The 23,797-nt window shown below is 42.3% G+C and overlaps 1 protein-coding gene across 2 annotated transcripts in view; it reads right to left on the bottom strand.

Moving 5' to 3' along the window:
* The window catches only part of SORT1 (sortilin 1), a 66,973-nt gene extending 45,809 nt beyond the window's left edge, over positions 1–21,164 (bottom strand). For both annotated transcript variants that reach the window (XM_019457736.2, XM_019457737.2), the window contains exon 1: positions 20,805–21,164. In XM_019457736.2, the coding sequence (XP_019313281.2) occupies positions 20,805–21,116 (312 nt within the window). In that variant the 5' untranslated portion in view covers positions 21,117–21,164. The remainder of the gene's footprint in view (positions 1–20,804) is intronic.
* Positions 21,165–23,797: the final 2,633 nt, after the last annotated feature.

The raw sequence follows: 23,797 nt of genomic DNA, 5'->3' as shown, positions 1-23,797 counted from the left end.
TACTAAATGGTGACAATTACGTGCTTTTCTCTTACAAAGACATATATCTTATTAAGTTTTTTCATCTTAAGCATGCCCTGCCTTTCTGAGTATGAGCAGTTCCTTAGAAGCAGAGGCTATAACTTTATACTTGTTGGTATTCCTTATGCCTACCACGATACTTTACACACTCAATAAGCATTTGTTGAAAATGATTATACGTCCTTCCCAAACCACCAACTCAGTCTCAAAATAGAACATGTCTATAAATGGTGGGAGGCCAGCCGCTTGGTCACTCAAGCCGCTACCCCAACAGAGAGGTCTGAAGAGACAGGACTCAAAACACTAACTGTTTTGCTTATCTTCTAATTTTCTTTCGTGGTTCTCCTGAAAGGGCTTCTGAATTCACCTATGCTATTTCCCCTCTGGACTGTAAGTACCTTTGAAGTCAGCAGAAGCTCTTGTACAATTTCTTGTACAATCAGTGCCTCACAGAGGGCCTGACTAAATGCTGGTTAACTCTCAAATGCTCAGGCAGAGCTTCTCACAGCCTCTGCAGAACAGAAAGGCCATTCATACATGTAAGCTGGCCAAGCATCTGAGAAAACGTAGGGCTGCTAGAGACATCTGGAACCAGAAGCTTAAAAACTGACACAGCAATGTGTCTTGTAAGATACTGCACACAGAGCAAGACAGCATGTTCTCTTGAGTGAGAATATAGTGTCTGAAATTACATCAATGAGCTCCTTGAGGAACAGGAATATCCAGAGCTACCACAGGCACCAGAAAGACCACATGGCCTCACAGTCATCTAAACATAGGCTATCTTTCCAAGGAAGGCTCTGGCCCCCACAACTGACTAGGATACAAGAAAAATTCCACCATCGGAGTCCTGGCTATCTTGATCAGGCCACAGTATAGTCTTGAGCCAATCATGATCTACAACTCTCACTTTTCAGACAAAGCTCTACACACCTGACCTAGTCAATGCATTACTCACATGTTCCTATTGACCAGTCACAGAAGAAGGAGGATTATTAGCCATCACTAGCAACTCCCAGCTTCACCTGAACAACTCAAAGGATGGCTGACCTCATTTATCATCCAAAGAGTTCCTCTGGAAATACAGGCCAGGTTTATTAACTATAATTGTGGTCTTCTGCTACCCTTAACCTTCCCTCTCTTCCCTTCCCAATAACCCATTACATTTTACTTTGGAAACACATACACTCATTGAAAAAAACCCATCCATCCATGGCAGAAGCAACTAACTTTTTTGGGGGGAACAGGAATTATTTCTCATCCTGTATGAGGACCAGGTTCCAGTCTTTAACATTCTCATTCTAGTGAAAGTCAAAGACAAAAATGAAATCAGATCTAACAACAGATCAAACCTCAGGTGGAAAGAAAAGGTCATATGGAAAGAAGACAGATCCAGGAGCATTGGGGGACCAAGAGCACAGATACAATCCTACTCCTGCAAAGAGAGAAGAATTATGGATGGCCAGGAAAGGGTGGGCAACCTGGTCATGGTTAGGAGACAGAATTCACAAGTGTTGGCAAAAGGCCATCAGTTCATATGGTTAATCATTTATCACACTTGGTACAATGTATATGTCACCCTATGTTGCAGTGGCATCTTAAAATGTTTCAAAATATGTGTTACTTTTAATTACAGCAACAAGAACCTTGTCTGCCTCCCTCACTAGACCTGAAGCCCATGTCGTGCAGGGACAAAACCTTCATTTTAGGAACTAATATACTGCATAGCATATGGACAGCACTCAAAACATCCAATTCATTTTCTTTAAGAACTATTTGTGGGGACGTCTGGGTGGCTCAGTCAGTTAAGTGTCTGACTTCAGTTCAGGTCATGATCTCACAGTTTGTGAGTTCAAGTCCCGCATCGGGCTCTGTGCTGACAGCTCAGAGCCTGGAGCCTGTCTTCAGATTCTGTGTCTCTCTCTCTCTCTCGGCCCCTCCCCTGCTGGCGCGCGCGCTCTCTCTCTCACAAAAATAAATAAAAAACATTAAAAAAAAAAAAAAAAAGAACTACTTGTGAAGCTCTGAAAAGGCAGATGATGAAGTGAAAAGGCCAGACCCACTTAATTTCTCTATGATGGGAAGGAGTATGAAATGTAAAGTTATGTTCTGAGAGAGTTTCTGCCTCTGGCCAAGGTGAAGTCACAAGGTCCAGATTTGCCTTCCCACCTGAAACACCCCCCCCCCCAAAAAAAACCCCCACAGAGTATGTAAAACAATAGTTTTCAAGACACTGGATCTCAAGGCAATGATCCCAGAGAGATGGGAAACAAATAAAGGCCTCCCTGGCTTACTGTATGGAAAGAATTTCCAGACCATAGCGCAGGGGAGGAAAACTCAGGCAGAGCCCAGAGGTCTGAAGGGATGAGCTGATAGTCTGGGGAGGCCACAGAGACTGGAGTTCAGTAGTAGAGTGTTAGAGAGCAAGAGCTGGACAGAAAGAAAACTCTGGAGACCTACAGATGGAGGCTTCCCAACCAAGCCTTCAGCTGAGTCCTCATCAGTGCATGCGTGTGAGGAAGCTACCTGAGACCAGGGAAAGATCCACCTGAAAGGACTGAAGGAGACCATATGTGGCCCGCACCCAGGAGCAGAAATAATTCCTGCTCCCAACAACCAAAGGAGAAAACCTCATATTTCACAAGGAATTGGAGAGAATACTTGGAAAAACTCTACTTCACTAATGAAGAAAAATCAACCCTTGTCTAAATGCTGTTCTGGTCTTGCCTTAAAAGCTTACCAAAACAAAACAAAACAAAAAAACAAGAACAAAAAAGGACCAATCTGTTTCCAAGGAACCTAACTATGTGCCAGACCAAAGTTCAAGATATTTATAGGAATGTAAAAATATCTAGCACTGAAGAAAATAAAATTCACAATATCCAACATTCAATCAAAAAAACCAGGCGTGCAAAGGAGCAAGAAAACAGGACCCATAATAAGGAGAAAAATCAATCAAGCTGACCCAGAAATCACACAGATAATAGAATAGACAAGGACATTAAAAGAGCTGTAATTATACTCCGCAGGTTCAAGAAGTGAGAGAGTAGATTGAGCATGCTAAATAAAGGCACAGAAGATACAAAACAGACTGAAATTGGACTTGTAGAGATGGGAACTACAGCGTCTGGGATGAAAATTACACTGGATGGCATCTCCAGAAGAGGAGGCGCTGCAGAAGAGGACACGAACAGACTCGAAGCCCTACCCATGGAAACCATCCAAGTGAGACACAGCCAAAATGACCGGAAAAATGAACAGAGCACCACTGAGCTATAGAACTTCAAGTAACCTAATATATATGTAATAGGAGTGTCTGGAAGATGTGGGGGGTGGGAATAGAAAAAAACCCTGAAGAAATAAAGATCCCCGAATTTCCCAGATTTAATGAAAAGTATCAACCCAGAGAGCTAAGAAGCTCACAAATCACAAGCTGAAGGAGCACAATGAAAACTACACCAAAGCACATCCTATTCAGAATGTTTAAAACCAGTGATAAGAATTTTAAAAGCACTCAGAAGAAGAAATGACATTACATACAGAAGAACAAAGAATCAGTAGACTTCCCCTTAGACACAATGCAAGCCAGTGGATCAACATCTTTAAAGAACTAGGGGAAAACTGTAAAGATGGAATTCTATACCCACGGAAAATATTTTTTAAATGCAGGTTTTAGAAAAGGAAGGTTCTTCTCTTCTGAAATTGTTCACTGCCCCTCAGTACTGTATGGTGGGTGTTCCTTCTTGACAGCCACAAGAGAAGGACTACGCCAGTGCAAAATCCCACCTTTCCATGTAAAACCAACCATTCTGGTTCCTAATTATCGCAGTTTACATGATCTCTTCCTAGATATTATTCTCACAGCACTTCTAGATGTTGCTGGTACTATAACTATTTACATATCTGGTTGCCTCTCAAATTACGCTAGGAATTCTTAGATGGCAGGCACTGTGATCTGGTATTACCCATCAGGTATAGCACAAGGTCTTATATGTATTAAGTGCTCCACAAATATCTCATAAAAGTCTATTCACAAACTCTTGCTACCAACATCATTGACCTGTGCGTAATCTTCCTTCTACCATGATTACCAACATTTCAGTAAATAATGGCTAAACAGGGTTTCTCCCTACACCTCTGCCAGCCAGAGCACTGTGGCCACTAGGATATGTTCCTGGGTGCTCACACCTACAATAGCGACCTCACTCCTCTTTCCCTTTATAGTTACCATCAACTCCATATGGCCCAAACTGGTAAAGATGCCCAAACACATCAAAGTGTTTGGAGACACTGGCCAGGGGTAGACTACACAGAAGAGAAATCCAAACATTTGAGTACAAAGAAACAATGGTCTGCATACTGAGATTTAAGCAGGGCTTACAGAGGTGGGAGCAGATACAAGCAATAGCAAGACGGCGCGGGAATGTTGTTGTGCGGTAGAACACACACAAAGATACGTGTAAGCATTCTGAAAAATTTCAAAGGATAACACAAATAGCATATTAATACCATCTATAGTAAAGTACTGAGTGTGCAGTAGATGCTGTAAGTGCTTGTTAAAATAAATAAGAATTTTAAGATCAGGATAGACAAGTTATGGTAAGAATAGAAGGAAAATAAAAATATGGAAAAGGAAATGTGAGAAGAAAAGTACTTCTGCTTGAAATACCCAAAGAAAACAGAGACGAGGCCACAAGATTACGTGCTCAAATAGGCAAGGTTTCCAATGGTATATACAGCTGAACTTAATCAACCCATAAATTATGGCTCAATTGTTCAAATCAAAGCAAAGTTAAGATGAATAAAAGAAATATGAGCCGAGGACAAAGCTTTGTGGCTATAAAGAAGTGAAAGGCAGAATAATCCCTTTAAGATGAGAAAACCCCAAACCTTCAGAACAGTATTACCAATGAATAGCCCACAATATTAAAATACTGAACATATGAAAACATGTAGGAGTCAAGAAGTCCAGCCAACAGAAGGTAGAGGGAATGTCTACCTCAAGCACTGTTGCAAAAACGATGTTACGTGTTAGCTGTATGCCTGACAATTGAAATGGAGAAGGTGGGGAGAATTGAAGCATGTTTTATTTCTGGAAAACAATAGCTGTGTTGCTCCAAAGTAGTATGCCTAAGAGGTAGATTATTTAGCACAAAGAGAACATGATCTGGCCACTTCATATTGCTAAGCACTCAGCCAAGTGTACAATCTAGAAGCAGGTCAAAATTAAGGGAAACCATGTAAAAATGCTGTCTATGTGATGAGCAATCCAAAAACCAGTATCCAGTGGGACCACAGAGTAAATACAGTAATTCAGATTATTTAATCATACCCTACAGAAGGAAGCTCAGAAATGAAGCAATTTAAGACTGGCTATGTAAAATGTCAGTCTGATTCTATCAGGAGCAGGTAAGCATGAAATTTGCTACTTCTAGAGACAGACTTATTAATCTCCTAGCACAGTTACTGGCACAGGAACAAGACAGATCAATGGAACAAAACAAAGTCCAAGACTGGACAAGGTTTCTTTTAGTGTATGATGAAGCTAGCATTTCAAGTTAGTGGTACAAGTGCTGGAAAAGCTAGCTATTTGGAAAAAATAAGCTGGATCCCCAAAACCCTTCTTAACCCCACTCCCAAATAAATTCCACATACAGCCAAGATTTAAATACAGAAAGTCAAATAATCAAACTCCTAGAAAGATGAGTGACTATTTTTAATCTCAGAACGAGAAGACCATTACAAAAAATGATGCAAAAAACGGAACCCGTAACATAATATAGGGATTACTTGACTTTATATAAAAATTTTAATGGCAAAAATACCACATAGCAAGTTTGAAAAATGTCAAAATTATTTGCAACATGACAAAGGGTTACTATAGAAAAGAGCTGTCAAGTCAATAAGAAAAAGACAAAGGCCTCAAAAGAAAATAGGGAAAAGACACAAACAAGCAATTCACAAAGGACAAGGAAACAGCTCATAACATATGAAAAGCTATTCAATTTCACGAGTAATCCAAAGGAAATCAAAGAAGAATAATGTGATGGCGTTTCCACCTTCCAGAAAAGCTCGACAGAACGTATCCAGTGAGGGCACGGAGGGCACAGAGGGCCCAGGAGGGCACCTGTGTGCACTGTCCATGGGAGCATATCAACTGCTACCACTTTTCTGAAGAGATGCTTGGTGATGTGAATCAGAACTCATGCCCATACCCTGTGACCCAACAAACCCAATCTTAGGAATTTATCATAGGGGGTAATTACACATCTTAACAAAAGATGTAATTTGTACCTGGGTGTTTACCACAGCTAACAACTACTGAGCACTTCCTACAGGCCATCTCCATTGCAAAGCATCTTCACACATTATCATTTAATCCATATAACAATCCCATAAACTATCACTGTATCTGTATATTCTAGGTGAGGGATTAAAGCTTTGTTAAATAAGCTATGGTGTGCAATAAAACAACATACCAGGTGCTGCCGAAAATGTTTCAGGTAGTCACTGACATTGCAAGGTACAATATTCCTAACGTGTTGAGTACAAAGCAAGTTATGGAATAGTGTATAAAATCCTGTGTGTGTATTAATGGATAAAAGACATCTGGAAGGAGGTCCTTCAAAATTTAACAGCAACTGTCTCTAAGTGGTAGAATTTATGGTGATACTTCTTTACAGTTTTTCTGCATTGACTGAATTACTCCCCACACCACCTCCAACTATCAGGAATCACTTTTAAACATAAAACTATAGACGTTATTTTTATTTTGAAGAAAGAACATATAAAAGGGTGGTATAAAAAGCACACATAGAACATATCAGTTTATTCTTCTATTAATACTGGCTAATGGGGTGTAACAGAAGGTTACAGGACAGGTCAGAGAACCCCGGACCCCCCATCACACTAACATGGGTGGTCTTGATTTGAGGTAGACTCCCTAATACCACATCTTAACATCATTATTCACTGATATACTCACAGTCTTCTGTTCATCACCTGTTGAACAGTGATTTCTAGTGTCCCAGATGGTACTGACAGCCGTTTACTGCCCCCCAGTAGGGAAGCTCTGGGCAGCAGGGAATCACTGGCTGGCATTTATAACCAAATTGGTTTTCAGGGATTCATTATGTTAAGAGAGTAAGGGACAACTTGTAACACCTTCTCTGAAATACATCCACCTTGACAGCTGGCGGTAAGATTTATCCATGCATTTATTGCCTACCATTTTAAAGACTGAGGTCCACACATTTTAGAGACCATGAATTACCACAAATGTCCATTTCTCTGGTCCTGTGGCCAACTGCTAGTTCCACCTGGAAAAAGAGAAAGGCCACAAACCACAACATTCTTTAGGGGGATAACTTTGTCTTCACATCTAATTAAACCAGAAGCCCAATTACTGTTGCTATAGCTTAGAGAACTTAAAGTTAGTCCTGACAGTCACTGTAGCTTGGAAAAAAAACAAAAACAAAAAAACAACCACCTGGTAACGAGAAACTTCTGCCTGTCTTTAGTTACACACCTGATCAAAAGTAAAATACTGGAAGAACCAACACTGGACAACCAAGTGTGGGTCAGGTTCACAGGGCCAGGCCCAGATGAAAAGGCACTTGCAGATGACCCAACTGTCCTGCCATCAGGAACCATCTCTCTGGCTAGTAAACGAGGGAATGAATCCCATGATGGCATCGTTCACACAGATTCCTTCTTGTGACAAGTACATCTGTGTGTCTACCATGGGCCATGCCCTATTTGGAGCACTGGGGAAACAGAAGTAATAATACACATTCTGTGCTTGTGGAGCATTTATACCCCAAAACACACTTCCTACAGAAGTCTAAAAATGAAGGCGAAACATGCTAGACCTTTAATCTATAGACGGCAGCCTGTAATAGTGAAAATAAAACCACAGAAGTGGGTGCGAAAGCCCAGTCCAGTTATTAGCTGGTTGGAAAAACAGGCACAAATTATTTTCTCTCTTGGGCATCCATTTCCTCCAGAGTAAAACTGAATTATGCTCCTTCACTCACTGGAATAATAAGAATCAAATGAAATAACATAAAAAGGCAAGGCCCTGGTGATTCCATAAAAGCTGGGAATTTAAGATTCAGGCTTCCAAACCCCAACTAGGGAACACAGGGACAGAAAGGACACAGTGATGTCCAAAAGAGGTCTGGAACACAACTTAGGTGATGCTCTCGCAGGCAGGGAGAAAATCTTAACAGAATTCAGTTCTGTTAAATAAGGCGCTGCAAGGATCATAAAACATGAGCTAAAAATAAGATCACAAATGTTCCAGTTCTCATGGAGACTATTCTTAGAAATGAAACACCTAAACACCAAATATTACACAAGTTTTCATACCTACTCAATTATTCAGAGTCTTCTGCAAGGCGGGATGATACACAGGAGAGCAATGGGATAATATTCAACCTGAATTTTATTTCCAGCTCTGCTGAAAGCTGTGTGGAGCGTGAGCGACACAACCTAACTTCACCACCAAGGCAAGGGGGCTGGAGTGACATTTCTAGTTCTTTAAGATTCTATGACTCATCAATAATTTAACCGCTCAGTTTGCTTTTCCACTGCTCTGTTTAAACAAATAAACAAACAAACAAATTCAGCTGCCTGCTCCATAACACTCTAGTGTTGCAAAGGGGGGCTGGGGGTGGGCAACAGCAACCTGCGTTACACAGAAGCCCCAAAGAGCCGAATGCTCACTGGAAGGAAGCAAGGGAGACTTCTGGTGCCAGGGTCTGTGCAGTAGAAATCTATGCATTTGACCTCTAAGATAAACCTGCAGACCATCACTCTAAGTCAATTTGCTAAACTTGCTAGAATGGTCTAACATTAGGAATCCATTTTCTTAGTTTACAGAAGAAGCAAATAAAATTTGGGGGATAGTGTATCTCAAGACAGAATCAGCAGCAAAGAGGAAAAGGATATTGCAAGGGGTCTATCACTTCTGTAGGAAAAAAAGTAAACTTCAACGAACAGACAACAGGCCGTACAAAAGGGGAGAAAACAGCTCCACATTCTCAACAGCTCTTGAGGGCATGAATACCACACCATATTAAAATAATGTGAGGGGTGCCTGGGTGGCTCAGTTGGTTAAGCGACCAACTTCAGCTCAGGTCATGATCTCGCCGACCGTGAGTTCGAGCCCCGCATCGGGGTCTGTGCTGACATCTCAGAGCCTGGAGCCTGCTTTGGTTTCTGTGTCTCCCTCTCTCTGCCCCTCCCCTGCTTGCACTCTGTCTCTCTCTCTCTCTCAAAAATAAATAAACATTAAAAAAATTTTAATAAAATAATGTGAGTGGTGGGGCACCTGGGCGGCTCAGTCAGGCGTCTGACTTGATTTCGGCTCAGGTCATGATTTCCAGGTTCGTGGGTTCAAGCCCTGCATCGGCTCTGTGCTGATGGTGTGGAGCCTGCTTGAGATTCTCTGTCTCTGCCCCTCCCCTGTTCGTGCACTCTCTCTCAAAATAAATAAATAAATAAACATTAAAAAAAAAAAAACAAAATATGGGAATGCAAGCTGGCGCAGCCACTCTGGGAAACAGTATGGAGGTTCCTCAAAAAACTAAAAACAGGGGCGCTTGGGTGGCTCAGTTGGTTGAGCATCTGACTTCAGCTCTGGTCATGATCTCCCAGTCCGTAGGTTTGAGCCCCGCATTGGGCTCTGTGCTGACAGCTCGGATCCTGGAGCCTGCTTCGAATTCCGTGTCTCCCTTTCTCTCTGCCCTCTCCAGGTCGTGCTCTGTCTCTGTCTTTGTCTCTCTCTCAAAAATAAATAAACATTTTTTAAAAATAAAAAAAAAGCAACTAAAAACAGAACTACCCTACGACCCAGCAATTACACTACTAGGCATTTATCTAAGGGATACAGGTGTGCTGTTTCGAAGGGACACATGCACCCCCATGTTGATAGCAGCACTATCAACAATAGTCAAAGTATGGAAAGAGCCCAAATGTCCATGGATGGATGAATGGATAAAGAAGATGTGGTATATATATAATGGAATATTACTCAGCAATCAAAAAGAATGAAATCTTGCCATTTGCAACTACGTGGATGGAACTGGAGGGTATTATGCTACGTGAAATTAGTCAGAGAAAGACAAATATCATATGATTTCACTCATGTGAGGACTTTAAGAGACAAAACAGGTGAACATAAGGGAAGGGAAGCAAAAATAATATAAAAACAGGGAGGGGGACAAAACATAAGAGACTCTTAAATATGGAGAACAAACTTACTGGAGGGGTTTTGGGAGGGGGGATGGGCTAAATGGGTAAGGGGCATTAAAGAATCTACTGAAATCATTGTTGCACTATATGCTAACTAACTTGGATGTAAATTTAAAAAAATAAAATTAAAAAAAAAAAAAAAGCAAATAGACTAGAGAACCAAGAATGAAAAAGAGGATACAAATGAGGAGACAATTGCATGAATCTGTGTGAAAGATTACAGTGGCTTGAAATGGAGTGCTAGCCAATGGAAATGGAGAGAAGTAGATGGATTTAAAGTGTGTCTGGAATCAGAAAATACAGTATTTGCTGATAGATTCTACATTGAATGTGCGAGAGAGAATAAAAAATGACTTGTACTATATTATAAAGAACTTCAGCCTTCTGTGGTCAACCACTGAAGGGACATTTACTGATAATCCTTAGTACATGGAGAACTTGTATTGTGGGGGGTACAAATAAAAGTAACTCTAATGCTTTAAAAAAATAAATAAAATAACAAAATAAAATAATGTGAGTGGTGGGATAGCATAATTTAATCTCTTCCTAAATGATCCAGGGTCATACTGTTGACTAAGAAGGCAGAGAAATATTTTAGAAGAGTTTCCATTAAACAAAAACAAAAAATCTCTAGCATTTAAAAGGATAGGCTTAGTTTTTGAAAAATTCACTTTCATGAGATAATTCAATTCTGATTATGCCCAATAAATGAGCTAAGTTTCAAAACAGTTAGCATTTACTTTTTACATCCTAGTCCCACTTCAAAGAAAAGACAGTGATAAGGGATGGGTCCCAGCTGCCAGCCACTCCCCAATACAGGTGGGGGCTAAACCCTCACAGCCTCTGCTACAACCACACGGGCCTTCTTCCAGATCGTAGGGCATACCAAGCTCTTTCCAGCCTGAAGCCTTTGAACATATAGTTCTCTCTGCCTGGGATACTCCTCCTGATAAAATTCTATTCATTTTCAAGTATCAATTTAAATAATTTCTCAGTAAGTCCTTCTTAATGCCCCCAGACTAAAAGGCCCTCTGTCAGTTATTCTCCTGTAGTTACTTTTGTTCTTGTGGGTAGTTACTGTACTTATAATTAGTATTTGTTTAATTTTCATTTTTGTCCTGCTGGTTCATAAAAGGAGGGATCTTGTCTGCTGTGTTTCACCATCACGTCCCAGGACCAATGCCTAAGTTTTGGAAGGTGGGCAATTAGCGACTGTTAAGTACAGAAAAACAGTAATGGCACTGAAGTTTAACTGAGCGCCTATGATATATAACACACTACTACTTTATAGATGAAGCAGTAGGTTCAAAGAGGTTAAGTCATTTGTCCAGAGTCACAGAGTTTGTAAGTTGCAGAGCAAAGATTCAAACTCCTTACTCCAGACCACACACTGCAGTCTCCCCCAGCACTGTATGAGGCAAACGTGGTGAAAGAATCGTGCAAGCATCGCTCCTACCTTTAAGAAGTTTATAATCTGGGGAATAAGAAATTTAATAAATGAGAGTGAATACAAGACAGAATACTACAGTTAAGTGCTAGATCACATGGCATAGTTAAATGTGGTAGGAAAGAACAGAAGAAAGCACCTAGAGCTAGAAGGGCATTCAGATGGGAAGAAAAGCCATGCGCACAAAGATGGAGAAGCAGCCTAGCACATGATGAGCTCAAGGGACTGGTGAAAAGGTCGCACTAAGTGGAACAGAGGGTTAACAGAGGTCAGGAAGTGGTGAAATGTTAGCCTAAAGAGATATGCACATAATAAAAAATAATTCCATTGACATTCTGGTCTGCTCTGCTTCCCAGCAAAGTTCCTGAGAAGTACGGATCACATCTTGTTAATATTTCTTAAAAGTCCACAGAAGATGGCACAGTGCAAAGCTAACAGTGGCTGCTCAGTTACCAAATGAGGGTGAAACAGGTAAGGTGCCATTTCAGGGCTGTCAACTAGAAACCACAGACGCTAACTCTAATAAACTAAAGCTTAATGAAAGAAAAGTAGCTATGAAATGGTAAGTAGTCTTATTTGTTCTAATTGTGAATTCCTTAAAACTATAAGTAAATAGCTACATATACTTGAAATTAATAGAACCCAATGAGCTGGTGGCTGATGATGGTGGGATTATGATTTCCCCCCTTTCATCTCCCATAACTTCAGAAACGACACTTTGGTCAAATAATCTCTCTTTCACCTTATACCCTTTTTCTTAAAATCCCAAATCCAAGGACATAGGTGGTACATATTTCTTAATCCAGATTTGGTTCCTGTGAGTAGCCATAATAACTCTCTTAGGAATATTACAGCTATGAAAAAAAAAAAAAAGTTAAGTGCATACACAAATATTTGAGCATCTAACTGGGATGCATCAGAAGCTGTGTGGAAATAATCATTATAAGATATGATAAAGGATGAATACACACTATATCCCATGTCTCATTTTCTCTTCACAATGACCCTAAGACACAGAGAGTAGTCTACCCATTTTATAGACGAAAGGACTAAGGTTCACCAAGATTAATCTGCCCATGATCACCATTGATGTTTGAATCCAGCCAGGTCTGACCTGAGATCATGTTCCCTCCTAACCACTGCCTCAAAAAACTGTCGATCATATTAACAAGTTAAAATTTTGATGTAATCATGAAGGTTATAAAAAGAACACATACGCTTCTCATATTTCTGCCAATCTTGACTCACTTTCCTTCTTGCCACCCCCGCCCAAGCCTGTCACCCAACCCTGCCAAGTGATAAAACCACCTCATCTCATGTATCTCCGCTTATGCACGTGTTCCCCTGGAGTTGGTATTTATCAGGATCATTTGGTTGACATTCGGGCCTGTGGTCTCAAGAACAGATCAACAGGCTTATTAAGAAATGACATAAATAACACATATATGGTACTTCAAGGTGTTCAAAACATTTTCTCTTCAAAGCCTCTGATAATGCTCCATTTTATATGATGGGAAACTGAGGTTTAACAAGGCTGACAGGTGCCTGGGTGGCTCAGTTAGTCAAGTATCCAACTCTTGGTTTTGGCTCAGGTCATTGTCTCACAGTTTCGTGAGTTCAAGACCTATGTTGGGCTCTGTGCTGTAAGCGCGGAGCTGGCTTGGGATTCTCTCTCTGCCTCTCTCTCTGCCCCTCTCCCACTCACATTGTCTCTGTCCTCAAAAATAAATATAAAATAAAAAATAAAAAGGCTAATTGAGTTCTGCTGAGGGTACAATGACCTTAAGGAGCAGAGAAGAATTCATAACTATATGACTTACATCAGGGGTCTATAACCTTGCCTTATCCCTAAAGCAAACGCATTGATTTAAAACGTCTCTATGAAACACTTCCAAATGTAGCACCACGTTGGGACATCTGTGTTCTACTCTCAGTTCTTGGCCCACATGCAAGTAATTTAGCCTCATCAGTAAAAGAGATATGACCAGCTAATCAGCCTAACAATCTATGATTCAAACTGTTTAGCACATTATCAGCAAGAATTCACCCTTATGCTTGTTCACAAACGTTCAGAACAGAGAAATCTGTTCCTCGGCTTCGTCTTATAGCTCCTGGGTTTCTCATGCCTTGGCTCACATCCTCCTCCAATAAGGTCCAGGAGTCCAGGAGTGTTCCTTAGAACCTTCAGCACTTCAAGTATAAAAGGTGGTCTGTACTGCCCTCTATTCCATTCTCCTGTTGGATGCATTCTTCAAGACCACAGCAATGGTCAACTTCTAAAAAGGATAACTCTTCTTGGCTCCCCATTTCCACCTCTGGTTTCTCCACCTCTAGCTCCCTCTCTAGCACTAAAAGATGTAAGTCCCAACACAAAATTCCCTGCCCAGACATCCCCTCTCTTTCCTCTTCTCATCCCTGCCCAAGAGCTACCTTTTTTGACTTTTCTATACGTTCTTCTGGAAAGCTTAGACATACTCCTCATCTTTCCATTGACCATTCCCTGAGCATATCTTGGATTTCCCTCCATCATGCCTTTACAGATCTCCTTAATAATCACCTCCATACCTTGCTTCTCTCTTCATCTAGGAGGCCTTCCCAGACAACCGCACTGTAGTGGTCAAGCCTTCTTCAAAAATTCTTCCAAACTCTCATCAAGCCATCTCTGAACACCTAAACCCTTAAAGTAGCACCAATGAGGATATCTTTAATGTTTACCTGTGATGATGCACAGGCCTGAACTCCACTATACAGTTTAGTAAGTGCTTAAATGAATGACACCCACATAATACGTTTAACAAAACATTTTGATAGAACTTCATATTTGACCCTCCAAATAATCCTAAAGCTGCTTATCTAGTTTAAAAACTTATAAAGGTCATAGAAGTTAAGTGACTGTCCATGAATCACATAGCTATAAAGCAGCAGAGCAAGGTCTCAAATCTGGGTATTGAGATCTCTCTTGAATTTTGTATACAACATATCTGTAATTTGAATCCCTTTGACAAATAGTATGTACCAGACAGACATCTGATTGAGTTATCTTGTCTGGGAAGTATGAGGTTCATCAAAATTTTTCTTCCCAGTTCAATTCTCTTGATTCTTCAGGGTGATCTTACTGTTGAACAGACTTACAAATTGGCTTAAGTACAATACTAGAACTTAGTTTCTTAGGTAATACAGGAAGAACAAAACTCTTAACAAAAGCAAATAAGAGAGAGATAGTACTCAAGCCCTAGAAGGGAAAAAAACATACATTTCTTCTGATGAAAAAAATCAAGTCAATTAATCACACATACATTTCTAACTAGCACAGGGCTGAGTATACTAATGGTAAGCTGACAATCTTTTTATTAATTTATTTATTTTTGAAAGTGAAAGAGAGAGGGAGAGAGCAGGGGAGGGGCAGAGAGAGAGGGGGACAGAGGATACGAAGTGAGCTCTGTGCTGACAGCAGACAGCCCGATATGGGGCTTGACCTCACAAACCGTGAGATCATGACCTGAGCCAAAGTAGGACACTTAACTGACTGAGCCACCCAGGCCCCCTGGCCATCTGTTTTCAAACACAAGCAGTCAGGACAAAAAAAAAAAAAAAAAAAAAAAGCCCCAGTTTTGGCAAAGTACTGTAGGGAAGGAGAAAAAACAAATTTACTATTATACATTTACTGGGTTTGCTTTTGGACTATCCAAAAGCTTTGGTTAGTATTTGCTTAGCATTAGATTCTTCAGGCAACAAAGAATGATAAAGTACTACCCAAAAAATAAACAAGTCAAAGGTCTTTCATAATTATATGAAAAAAAAATACTCCTGCTATCTTTAACAACACTGGTATTTCAGTGAAGTAAGCTCTGGAGGTGGTAACAAATTACCCCCAGATGTGAAATCCCAGGCTATGTTCAAGTTCAACTGTGAAGCAGATCAGCCGCAATTTGCTTCTAAATTTGGAATCAAGCAATAAACATTTGTGATCACAACCTCTGGCCTCCTCCTCTTCCATATGAATCAGAATTTTTTTAGACATTTTAAATCTAATCCAAAATTTCTCATGTTGTAGATGAGGAATTGAGGGCTAGAAAGCGAAATGCAAAACAGAAAATAAACTACAGTCACAGAAAACTTTCTCAGCAAAACACCACAGGCTCTGAATGGAAGACTCTGTTTTTACTGTGGTTTCCTGAGACTAGGGTTGAGAGTAGAGTAGGGAAAATAGCCTCAATCTTTAAAAAAAAAAAAAAAAAAAAAGAACAACAGAAAAAAAACCCTCCACATGTCCAGCATTCACTTAAAAACCTCCACAGATTTGAAGGGTCTGTCGTGAAGATCCATTCAACCCAGCTAGCTCAAAGATATATATTACTAGCCCAGCTCTGATTGCAGTCACTATTAGAACAATACAAAACCTGTCTAAAACTGACTGAAATTGACTAGCATGTTCCTCAAGGCTCATTTTACTCCTCAAACCCATCTACATAAAGATCAGTGACATGGCTACCTAGACAATGGGAAAGAACAAATTTTCACCAAACTTTAAAAAATGTTTATTTATTTTGAGAGAGAGAGAGAGAACAAGAGTGAGCAAGTGGAGGAGGGGCAGAGAGAGAGAGAGAGAGAGAGGGAGAGAGAGAATCCCAAGCAGGCTCTGCACTGCCAGAACAGAGCCCAACTCGGGGCTCAAACCCACAAACTGTGAGATCATGACCTGAGCCAAACCAAGAGTTGGATGCCTAATCGACTGAGCCACCCAGGCGCCCCAATCAATTTTCACCAAATTTTTAAAAAAGAGTAAAAGATGCAAAAGAAACACTGGTTACAAAAGGATAAGAAGGCAACTGAAAATTTTTTTTGGAAATTTACAAATGCACTATCTATTTCAAAATATTTTTGGAGCTACTATCATAGCACCTTTTCCTTAAAAAGCTGTATTTTAAAATTAGATGTTAAATTTGATAGTTTTGTGTACGCTAATATTAGCTTCTAATCACCTAAAACATTTGAACGTCATTTCTTCAGTCTTAAAACACAGTTCACTTTCTGTAGAGACAGAACTTGAGGGGTCGGGGTGCACAGAAAGGGAGGGAGAGGAGCAGACATTACTCCTACCGACCACTACCACTCAGTGTTAAGCATTGGCCTGATGTGATGATCACACAAGGATAACAGGCCAAGTAGGACAAAGTTGGGGAGCACAGTCTCTGCAGTCACCCACTGAGAATCCAATGCTTGCTGGCAGGAGCCGATTAGAAATCGGCAGAGTGCAGAAGAAGCTGCTAATAGCCTCCGTGAACCTGACACGAAAGATCAGATCAAAACAGCAGGATGGAGAGCCTATTATTATTATCATTACCGAAAGAAAATAACCATTAGAAATTGACCAGAACATGAGCCTTCTCCCAATTATTTCCACAAACAGACAAGAGACTCAGATTTCTAATTAAAAATCACTAGGCACAGAGCCAAATATTTGAGTCAGCAGAGAACTTACCTAATTGTCACGCTGCATTCCCTCTCAGCCACTTGTCCTGCCTGGGTAGCTGTCTACCCTCACCCCAGCCAACCTTCAGATGAGGACTAACTAACCTTTCCCCAGATAAATATACTTCATCGAATCTGCTGATACTTGTAACTGAAATCCCCAATGCATACGGCATGTTAACAGCCATTAGGGGTTAAAGTTCTGATTAGTATACTGCATGGGAGTAGAATCCCATGAGGATTTTGCTCATTCTGCTCAACCAGGACCAAGAAGGAAATCCTGCAGAATTCCTATTCTTTGACCCCCAAACAAACGGGTGGAACAGGACTCAAGAGAAGATTAACTTGAGGGTGTGGCTGGGAATGCCGGGGAAGGTAGTATGAAGAGAGGCTGAATGTTGGAATAAGTGAGGCACTTAGAAAGTTGCAGGGGAGCTAAAGGCACTGACCTTCAGATTTCCGGGTGTTACAAAGATCCACGACAGGCTAGAAGTGGCAGCTCCTTGAACCTCCAACAGGCACATTCAGTCCTGTCAGCCTGGACTCAGCCTTGCCAGCACCAGCAAGCACACACACACATTCTTCTCAGAGCTGACATACACACAACACAGTCTCTCCACAGGGCCTGTTTACTTAAGAAACCAGATGCTTTGATGTTGGGGTAGAAGTTGGGAAGTTATGTGTAAAGAAGTAGTTAATGACAGCAGCAGAGGGAGGACAGAGAAGGAGCAGCAGTTTTCTGGCTTTTAATCATAACTTTTGAAAGTTTTAAGGAAATTATCAAATGGTCTGAACCCAGGAATGCGAAGGAAATTATGTCAGCAACCGCCGTAACTCCGGCCAAGGCATTTCATCTGTTTCTTTAAGACAGTTTTCATGCCTAACCTCAAAGGGCTACTTATAGGAGGAATGTTTTGAAGCAATCCAACTTAGCAACCAACATTAATAAAATCTATGCTTGCTCAATTTCTCTCATGTACAAAGGTTATACATGTCATGAGCATTCCAAGCACTTAAAGGAAAGAATCAGTAAAAAGGGTGGTGTGAAAACAGTTTTGGGTTAGAGGCAAAAAGGGTATTTATTGAGCCCGAGTTTCAGGTCATTAGGGTACAGGTCTCCTAAGCCAGAACAGAAAAGTGCTATCATGGTTTAGGACTACCTTGCTTTTTAAGGAAGATGAAACACCAACATATTCTCACAAGCCAAACAAATCATAGGTCCAGGAGATCTGCTAAACCCTTCTGAGGCTTTTCATTGTCCAGTCTGAATTATCTTTTCCTGGTATCATTCAGCACACCTTGAACATTTTTAGGGCATTCTCATATACTGACTGTATGGATTAATGTGGTCTAACACGAACAGCACATTTTAGCAAATAAGAAGAGAACCAAGAACTTCTGATTTTCCTTGGGAAGTGAATCCTGTCATCTTATGAAAAACTACTCTAAATGGCACTTTCCCAGCTGTACAAAAGTATACAATATCCCTGATAAAAAAAAGTTGTTTTGTCCTGCTGACACTTTTATCTCACACTATTTATAGTGTGGCTCAGGTCATGATCTCACGGTTCGTGAGTTCGAGCCCTGCGTAGGGCTCTGTGCGGACAGCTCAGAGCCTGGAGCCTGCTTCGGATTCTGTGTCTCCCTCTCTCTGCCCCTCCTCCACTCGTGCTGCTTCTCGCTCTCTCTCTCTCTCTCAATTAAACATTAAAATTAAAAAAAAAAAAAAAAAGGAGGTGGACCTCTAAGAACTGCTTTACTCAACCATGTCTAAGGTGAAGAATATTAACAACAGCTTCACTCTGGCCACATATACATGTTATAAATAGGATGGGATCTCTGAAGAAGAGATCATGGACGATGAACAAGTACAAAAAGAGCTATTTAAAATTAGGTCACTGAAAGACTAAGAAAAAAAGCTAAAAAACAAATTAAAACACTGGAAACAGTAGCTAAATAAAATGAGAGAAACAGAGGGAAGTTTCTTTTCATATGGACCTCAAAGAACCAGATTTCAAGACCTGCTCTTGAGTACATTTGGCCAAAGAATCCCCTGAGCCAGTTTTTTCAACCTCTAGCTTTAAAAATCAATAGTTTACAAATGACGTATCAAGTCAAGCCAATCAGGGAAGGTTCTGCAGGAATAAATCCAGGAGGAGCAGCAGGTCCTAAATTAGGTAGGTCAACCAGCAAGAGAAGAATCAAATATGGAGTAAGAATGCTGTGTCCAGCTGACTCCAGGAAGGAAGTGGTCCTGTTGTAAGTTCAGCTTCGGTACTGCAAGGCCTTTCTCAACACCCCACTGTGAGATGGAAGTCTACAACATTATTTCTTCCTCCACAAACAGGAAGTCTTCCCGGTACTCACTCCACCCAATCTGCATCCAACCAGTCCCACCCGTCAGCACTAGTTTCACCACCTTTCCACAGCTCCTGCCTGGAATGCCTTACGTGGGGCTACCCGGCTACCCCTGACTGCTTGTGCCCTGACTGCAGTTGCCCTAGGGGGAGGGGGGAGTGCAGATCTGAGAATTCTGCACAGGTAACAAGTATAGTCCAGGCAGAGGGAGAATGATAGTTCAGGGGGAGACTGAGATCTGGCTGACAGGGAACGTGGCTATACATGGACAAGTGCAGTTAGCCACTCATCTCTGTCCCCCCATGCAACTCTCTTTGAAAGAGCAAGAGCTATAACAAAGAACATATTAAATTGAGAATACATTGTGCAAATATGGGTAACAACAATTAAACTGTTAGTTCTAGAAAAACAAGAGGAAGATGCCCATGTTGCACTGCAGCAAGGAGCCAGGACCTTCTTAACAATGGGCTTTGTCAGGCCAGTAGTGTGCAAAGGTTGAGGGGCTTGTCCCCAGGGCCTGAAATGCTATAATTTCTAAAGTTGTTGACTAGGACCTAGCGCAAAGGAGAGTATCTGCAACGTGCGTCCTAACTGTTGGAAATCTTGTTAACAACAGGATGAAGACATCCTGGTCAGAGTCCAAAGCCAGGATAGAAGGTCAAACGTGAAGGCGTAAGAGAGATCACATATATACTGTCATCCTACTTCCAAGCTTGTTCCTTTGCCTATTAAAATACACACAGTAACCTAGGAACTGCCGTGGGATTTCTGAACACCCGCCTACCCACCCTGAAAGTACTGACCCAGCGAGGGCACACCTTTGCTTCTGCGCAGCCCAACTTCTCCAAGCACTTAAGAGGTAATTATTCCTCCAGTTGCCTAGTGGGTTATAGAGCTACTGGATCCTAATTATTTACACAGACGCAAAAACAGCGACGCACAAGAGATTTTGACAACTTAAAAAAAAAAAAAAAAAAAAAAAGAATGCCGTGAAAGTCGAACGCTGCCTCCCCTGTGACGAAACACAGCCGCGCGGGCCGCGGCGTCCCGCGGGCCGCTCCCGGGCCGGACTCCGCCCGCCGCAGTTTCGGGGCCGCGGCCAGGCGAGCGGCCCGGGTCTCCCCGGCGGAGACGCGAGGAGCGCGGACAGAGAAAGAGGGGCGGGCTGCGCGGGCGGGGCAGGCGGCCACCGGGGCCCGGGGGCGGCACCTCGCAGTCCGGGCGGCACCCGGGCCCGGCGCCCGCTCACCTGGTGCGTGTTGTTGGCCAGCTTGGCGACGAAGTCCCGGACCCGGCCGCAGTCCTCGTCCTCGTCGAGCGCGCTGCGGCGCCAACGGCCGCCGCGGGGAACCGGGCCCCCGGGCGCGGCAGCGCGCAGCCCCCAGCTCACCCCGACGGGGCCGGACCAGCGCGACAGCGGCGCAGCGGGCGGCGGCGGCGCGTCCAGACGGTCCTGGCCGAGGGTCGCCGGCGGCAGCAGCTGCAGGAGGAGGAGGAGGTGGAGGCCGAGGCCGTGGGGCCAGCGCGAGAGGCCGTCCGCAGCTCCCCGGGGCCGCTCCATCGCCGCCGAATGCCGACGCCGCCGACACCTGCCGCCCGGCGCGCCCGCCCACCCCCGCCGGCGCCGCGCCACACCCCCGAGTCGGAGCCCCGCGCTCCTTGGATACGCGCAGCCGGGCCTCTCCGCCCCCATAGGCTGGCCGCCTGTCCTTCTTCCCCGGCCCACTCCTCATTGGCTCGCGTCGCCTCCGGCTTCGGGGGTCCTGGATTCGGATGCCAAGATGCGGGACTGATTGGCTGGAACGTAGCAGAGACGGCTGAGGTCATCCCCCCCATCGCCCGGCGTCTCAGGGGCCGGACTTCCAGAGTTAGCGTAGGAGCTTCCCCCACCCCTCCCGCGTAGCCCCCCGCTCTTGGCGCCCGGCCCCACTCTGGAACCCCAGGTTGGGGACTAGGTTATTCCCCCGTCTTCCCCACAGACACCCCTAAAATTCCTTTCATTGCGGCAGCGCCTGGAAAATCTCTTAAGGGAATCCCTGAGCTCGCTCAGCTGGAAAAAGGGGGCTTCGTCATTAACCGGTGCTTCAGGTTTTTAACCCTCGCGTACTGGAGCACTCATTGTCTAATGTAGCAGCCTTCTTGCTGCCAAAAGAGGTAAATGTGAATTGTGTGGGCTAGTCCTACGGAGGCAGATAGATATCAGGACATCCGTGACTCATGCAAGCTTGAAGAAGAGTCCTCCACCATGTATGGTCTCACTCACTTTCTTCTTCTTCAGGGAGTTAGGCCAAAGGTAGAATTGCTCATTGGTTCCCCCAGAGTTACAAAGTAGCTTAGAATCAGGGGCAGGTAAACGGGGCAAGAGAATTACCCAGTGCTTACTTTAGACAATCATTTCATAGGTGCATGTTGTCTTTACCAAAGTGCCGTAACCCTGCGGTGAGTGCATTGCACAAGTTTGGTTTTCAGTGTATAATGCCCCCTAAATCAGCACCCTGCCTTTAATCAATAAAACCCCCATGCTGTTTCCTGTACTGAAGAAACTGCACACTTAACTTTTAGAACATGCAGCGCAGGTAAAACCAGTTTTTAATCTTTACTGGCTCCGTCCCTTCAGAATGCCAGAAATTGTTCAGTAGAAAATGTACAAATAGATACAAAGTCTGCAAAATGTTACACCCAGATAAAGCCACTAAAAACTACTTTTAACTATAAACTGGACGTAAACCCAAATGAGAATATAATATTCACTGTAGAGCAAAATGGTGCAATGCACCCAACCCAATGTTTACATTAAAATCCTATTCATGTTAATTTGCAAGCAAAAAGATTTACAAATTTACATTTTTTTTCCCAACAACCATGATAAGACCTGAGAAGTGAAAAATAATTTTTGAATGGCATCTGAGCAGGGTGGTGAAATCACTGGAATAGTCTTCCAAGTTCTCAGCTGCTGAAATGACAAAGCTCCATGAAAACCGGTGTACAATTTGTTCTTTTCTGTTAATTACCATGTGTCAGATTATGTTTTAAAATACAGATTATTTTTTAATCTATGCCAACTATGGAGTAGATCACAAGACAGTCAGTTCCAGCAGCATGTGATTAGCTGGGGAAGAAGAGGGGCTATAGAGGAATATTTCTTTGTTTGGGTGACACAAAGATGAATGGTCTATTGTCTTACAGCCCTGAAAGGAAAAAAGCCAACTCAACAGTGCCATCTCCTGGAGAAATTACTAAATCCACTTTTAAACTAAGTAGTAAATTGTAATTATGTGCACCTTCACTTTTGAATATATTGCTTTTAGTTACCATATGCTTACAAAATATATATTTCCTTCCTCTAACTCTACCAGCTTCTGGGGACATGGCATTTTGCATATGGCACTGAGGAAGTGTTTTGAGTGAATAAACTGTTCTGGTATTTTACTTTTGTCTGACACAGGCACTAAATACAGAGGTTGCACTTTATCTCCCTTGTGAAATACTGCACAGAAGATCTTACCTTACTTGTAGGACTAAAATATATAGATTACTTATCTCAAAACTGTACTTTCTTCCAAGATACATTCTATAGCAGAAAGATGAATAGAAAAGTTACACATCACAAAACTATCGCTTTTCCTAGTGAGATTATTTCTGGTTCTGTTTAAATTGAACACAAGTGTTGTAGAAAGTTTTAAAGTTCTACAAAAAAAAACCCCACAAAGTTCCATCTCTTTCAAGAATGCTGAAATCCTTTTCTTTTAAGAATTCTAAAGTTTGAGGGGCGCCTGGGTGGCGCAGTCGGTTAAGCGTCCGACTTCAGCCAGGTCACGATCTCGCGGTCTGTGGGTTCGAGCCCCGCGTCACGCTCTGGGCTGATGGCTCGGAGCCTGGAGCCTGTTTCAGATTCTGTGTCTCCCTCTCTCTCTGCCCCTCCCCCGTTCATGCTCTGTCTCTCTCTGTCCCAAAAATAAATAAAAAACGTTGAAAAAAAAAATTAAAAAAAAAAAAAAAAGAATTCTAAAGTTTGAGCTATAGAGGGTATGAAACTTACTGCCTCACCAATTGTATAAGGTACAAGTAACACTGCCTGGGCAGTAAGGAGGAAAACAGTGTAAGCTGAGGCTATGGGAGATATGCTACGATCTATTTTCCCTTAAACAATACCCATGATTCAGAGACACAACTCTCACCTCTCCCTAAAGCGGCACACTTTGTGCATGAACCTACACAGAATTAATTTTTTTTTTAACGTTT

The sequence above is a fragment of the Panthera pardus genome, unplaced genomic scaffold (genome assembly GCF_024362965.1).
Source record: "Panthera pardus isolate Hobbes unplaced genomic scaffold, ASM2436296v1 HiC_scaffold_11, whole genome shotgun sequence".
Taxonomy (NCBI): domain Eukaryota; kingdom Metazoa; phylum Chordata; class Mammalia; order Carnivora; family Felidae; genus Panthera; species Panthera pardus.
The sequence above is the reverse complement of the archived record's forward strand: the minus strand, read 5'-3'. Positions and strand labels throughout refer to the sequence as shown.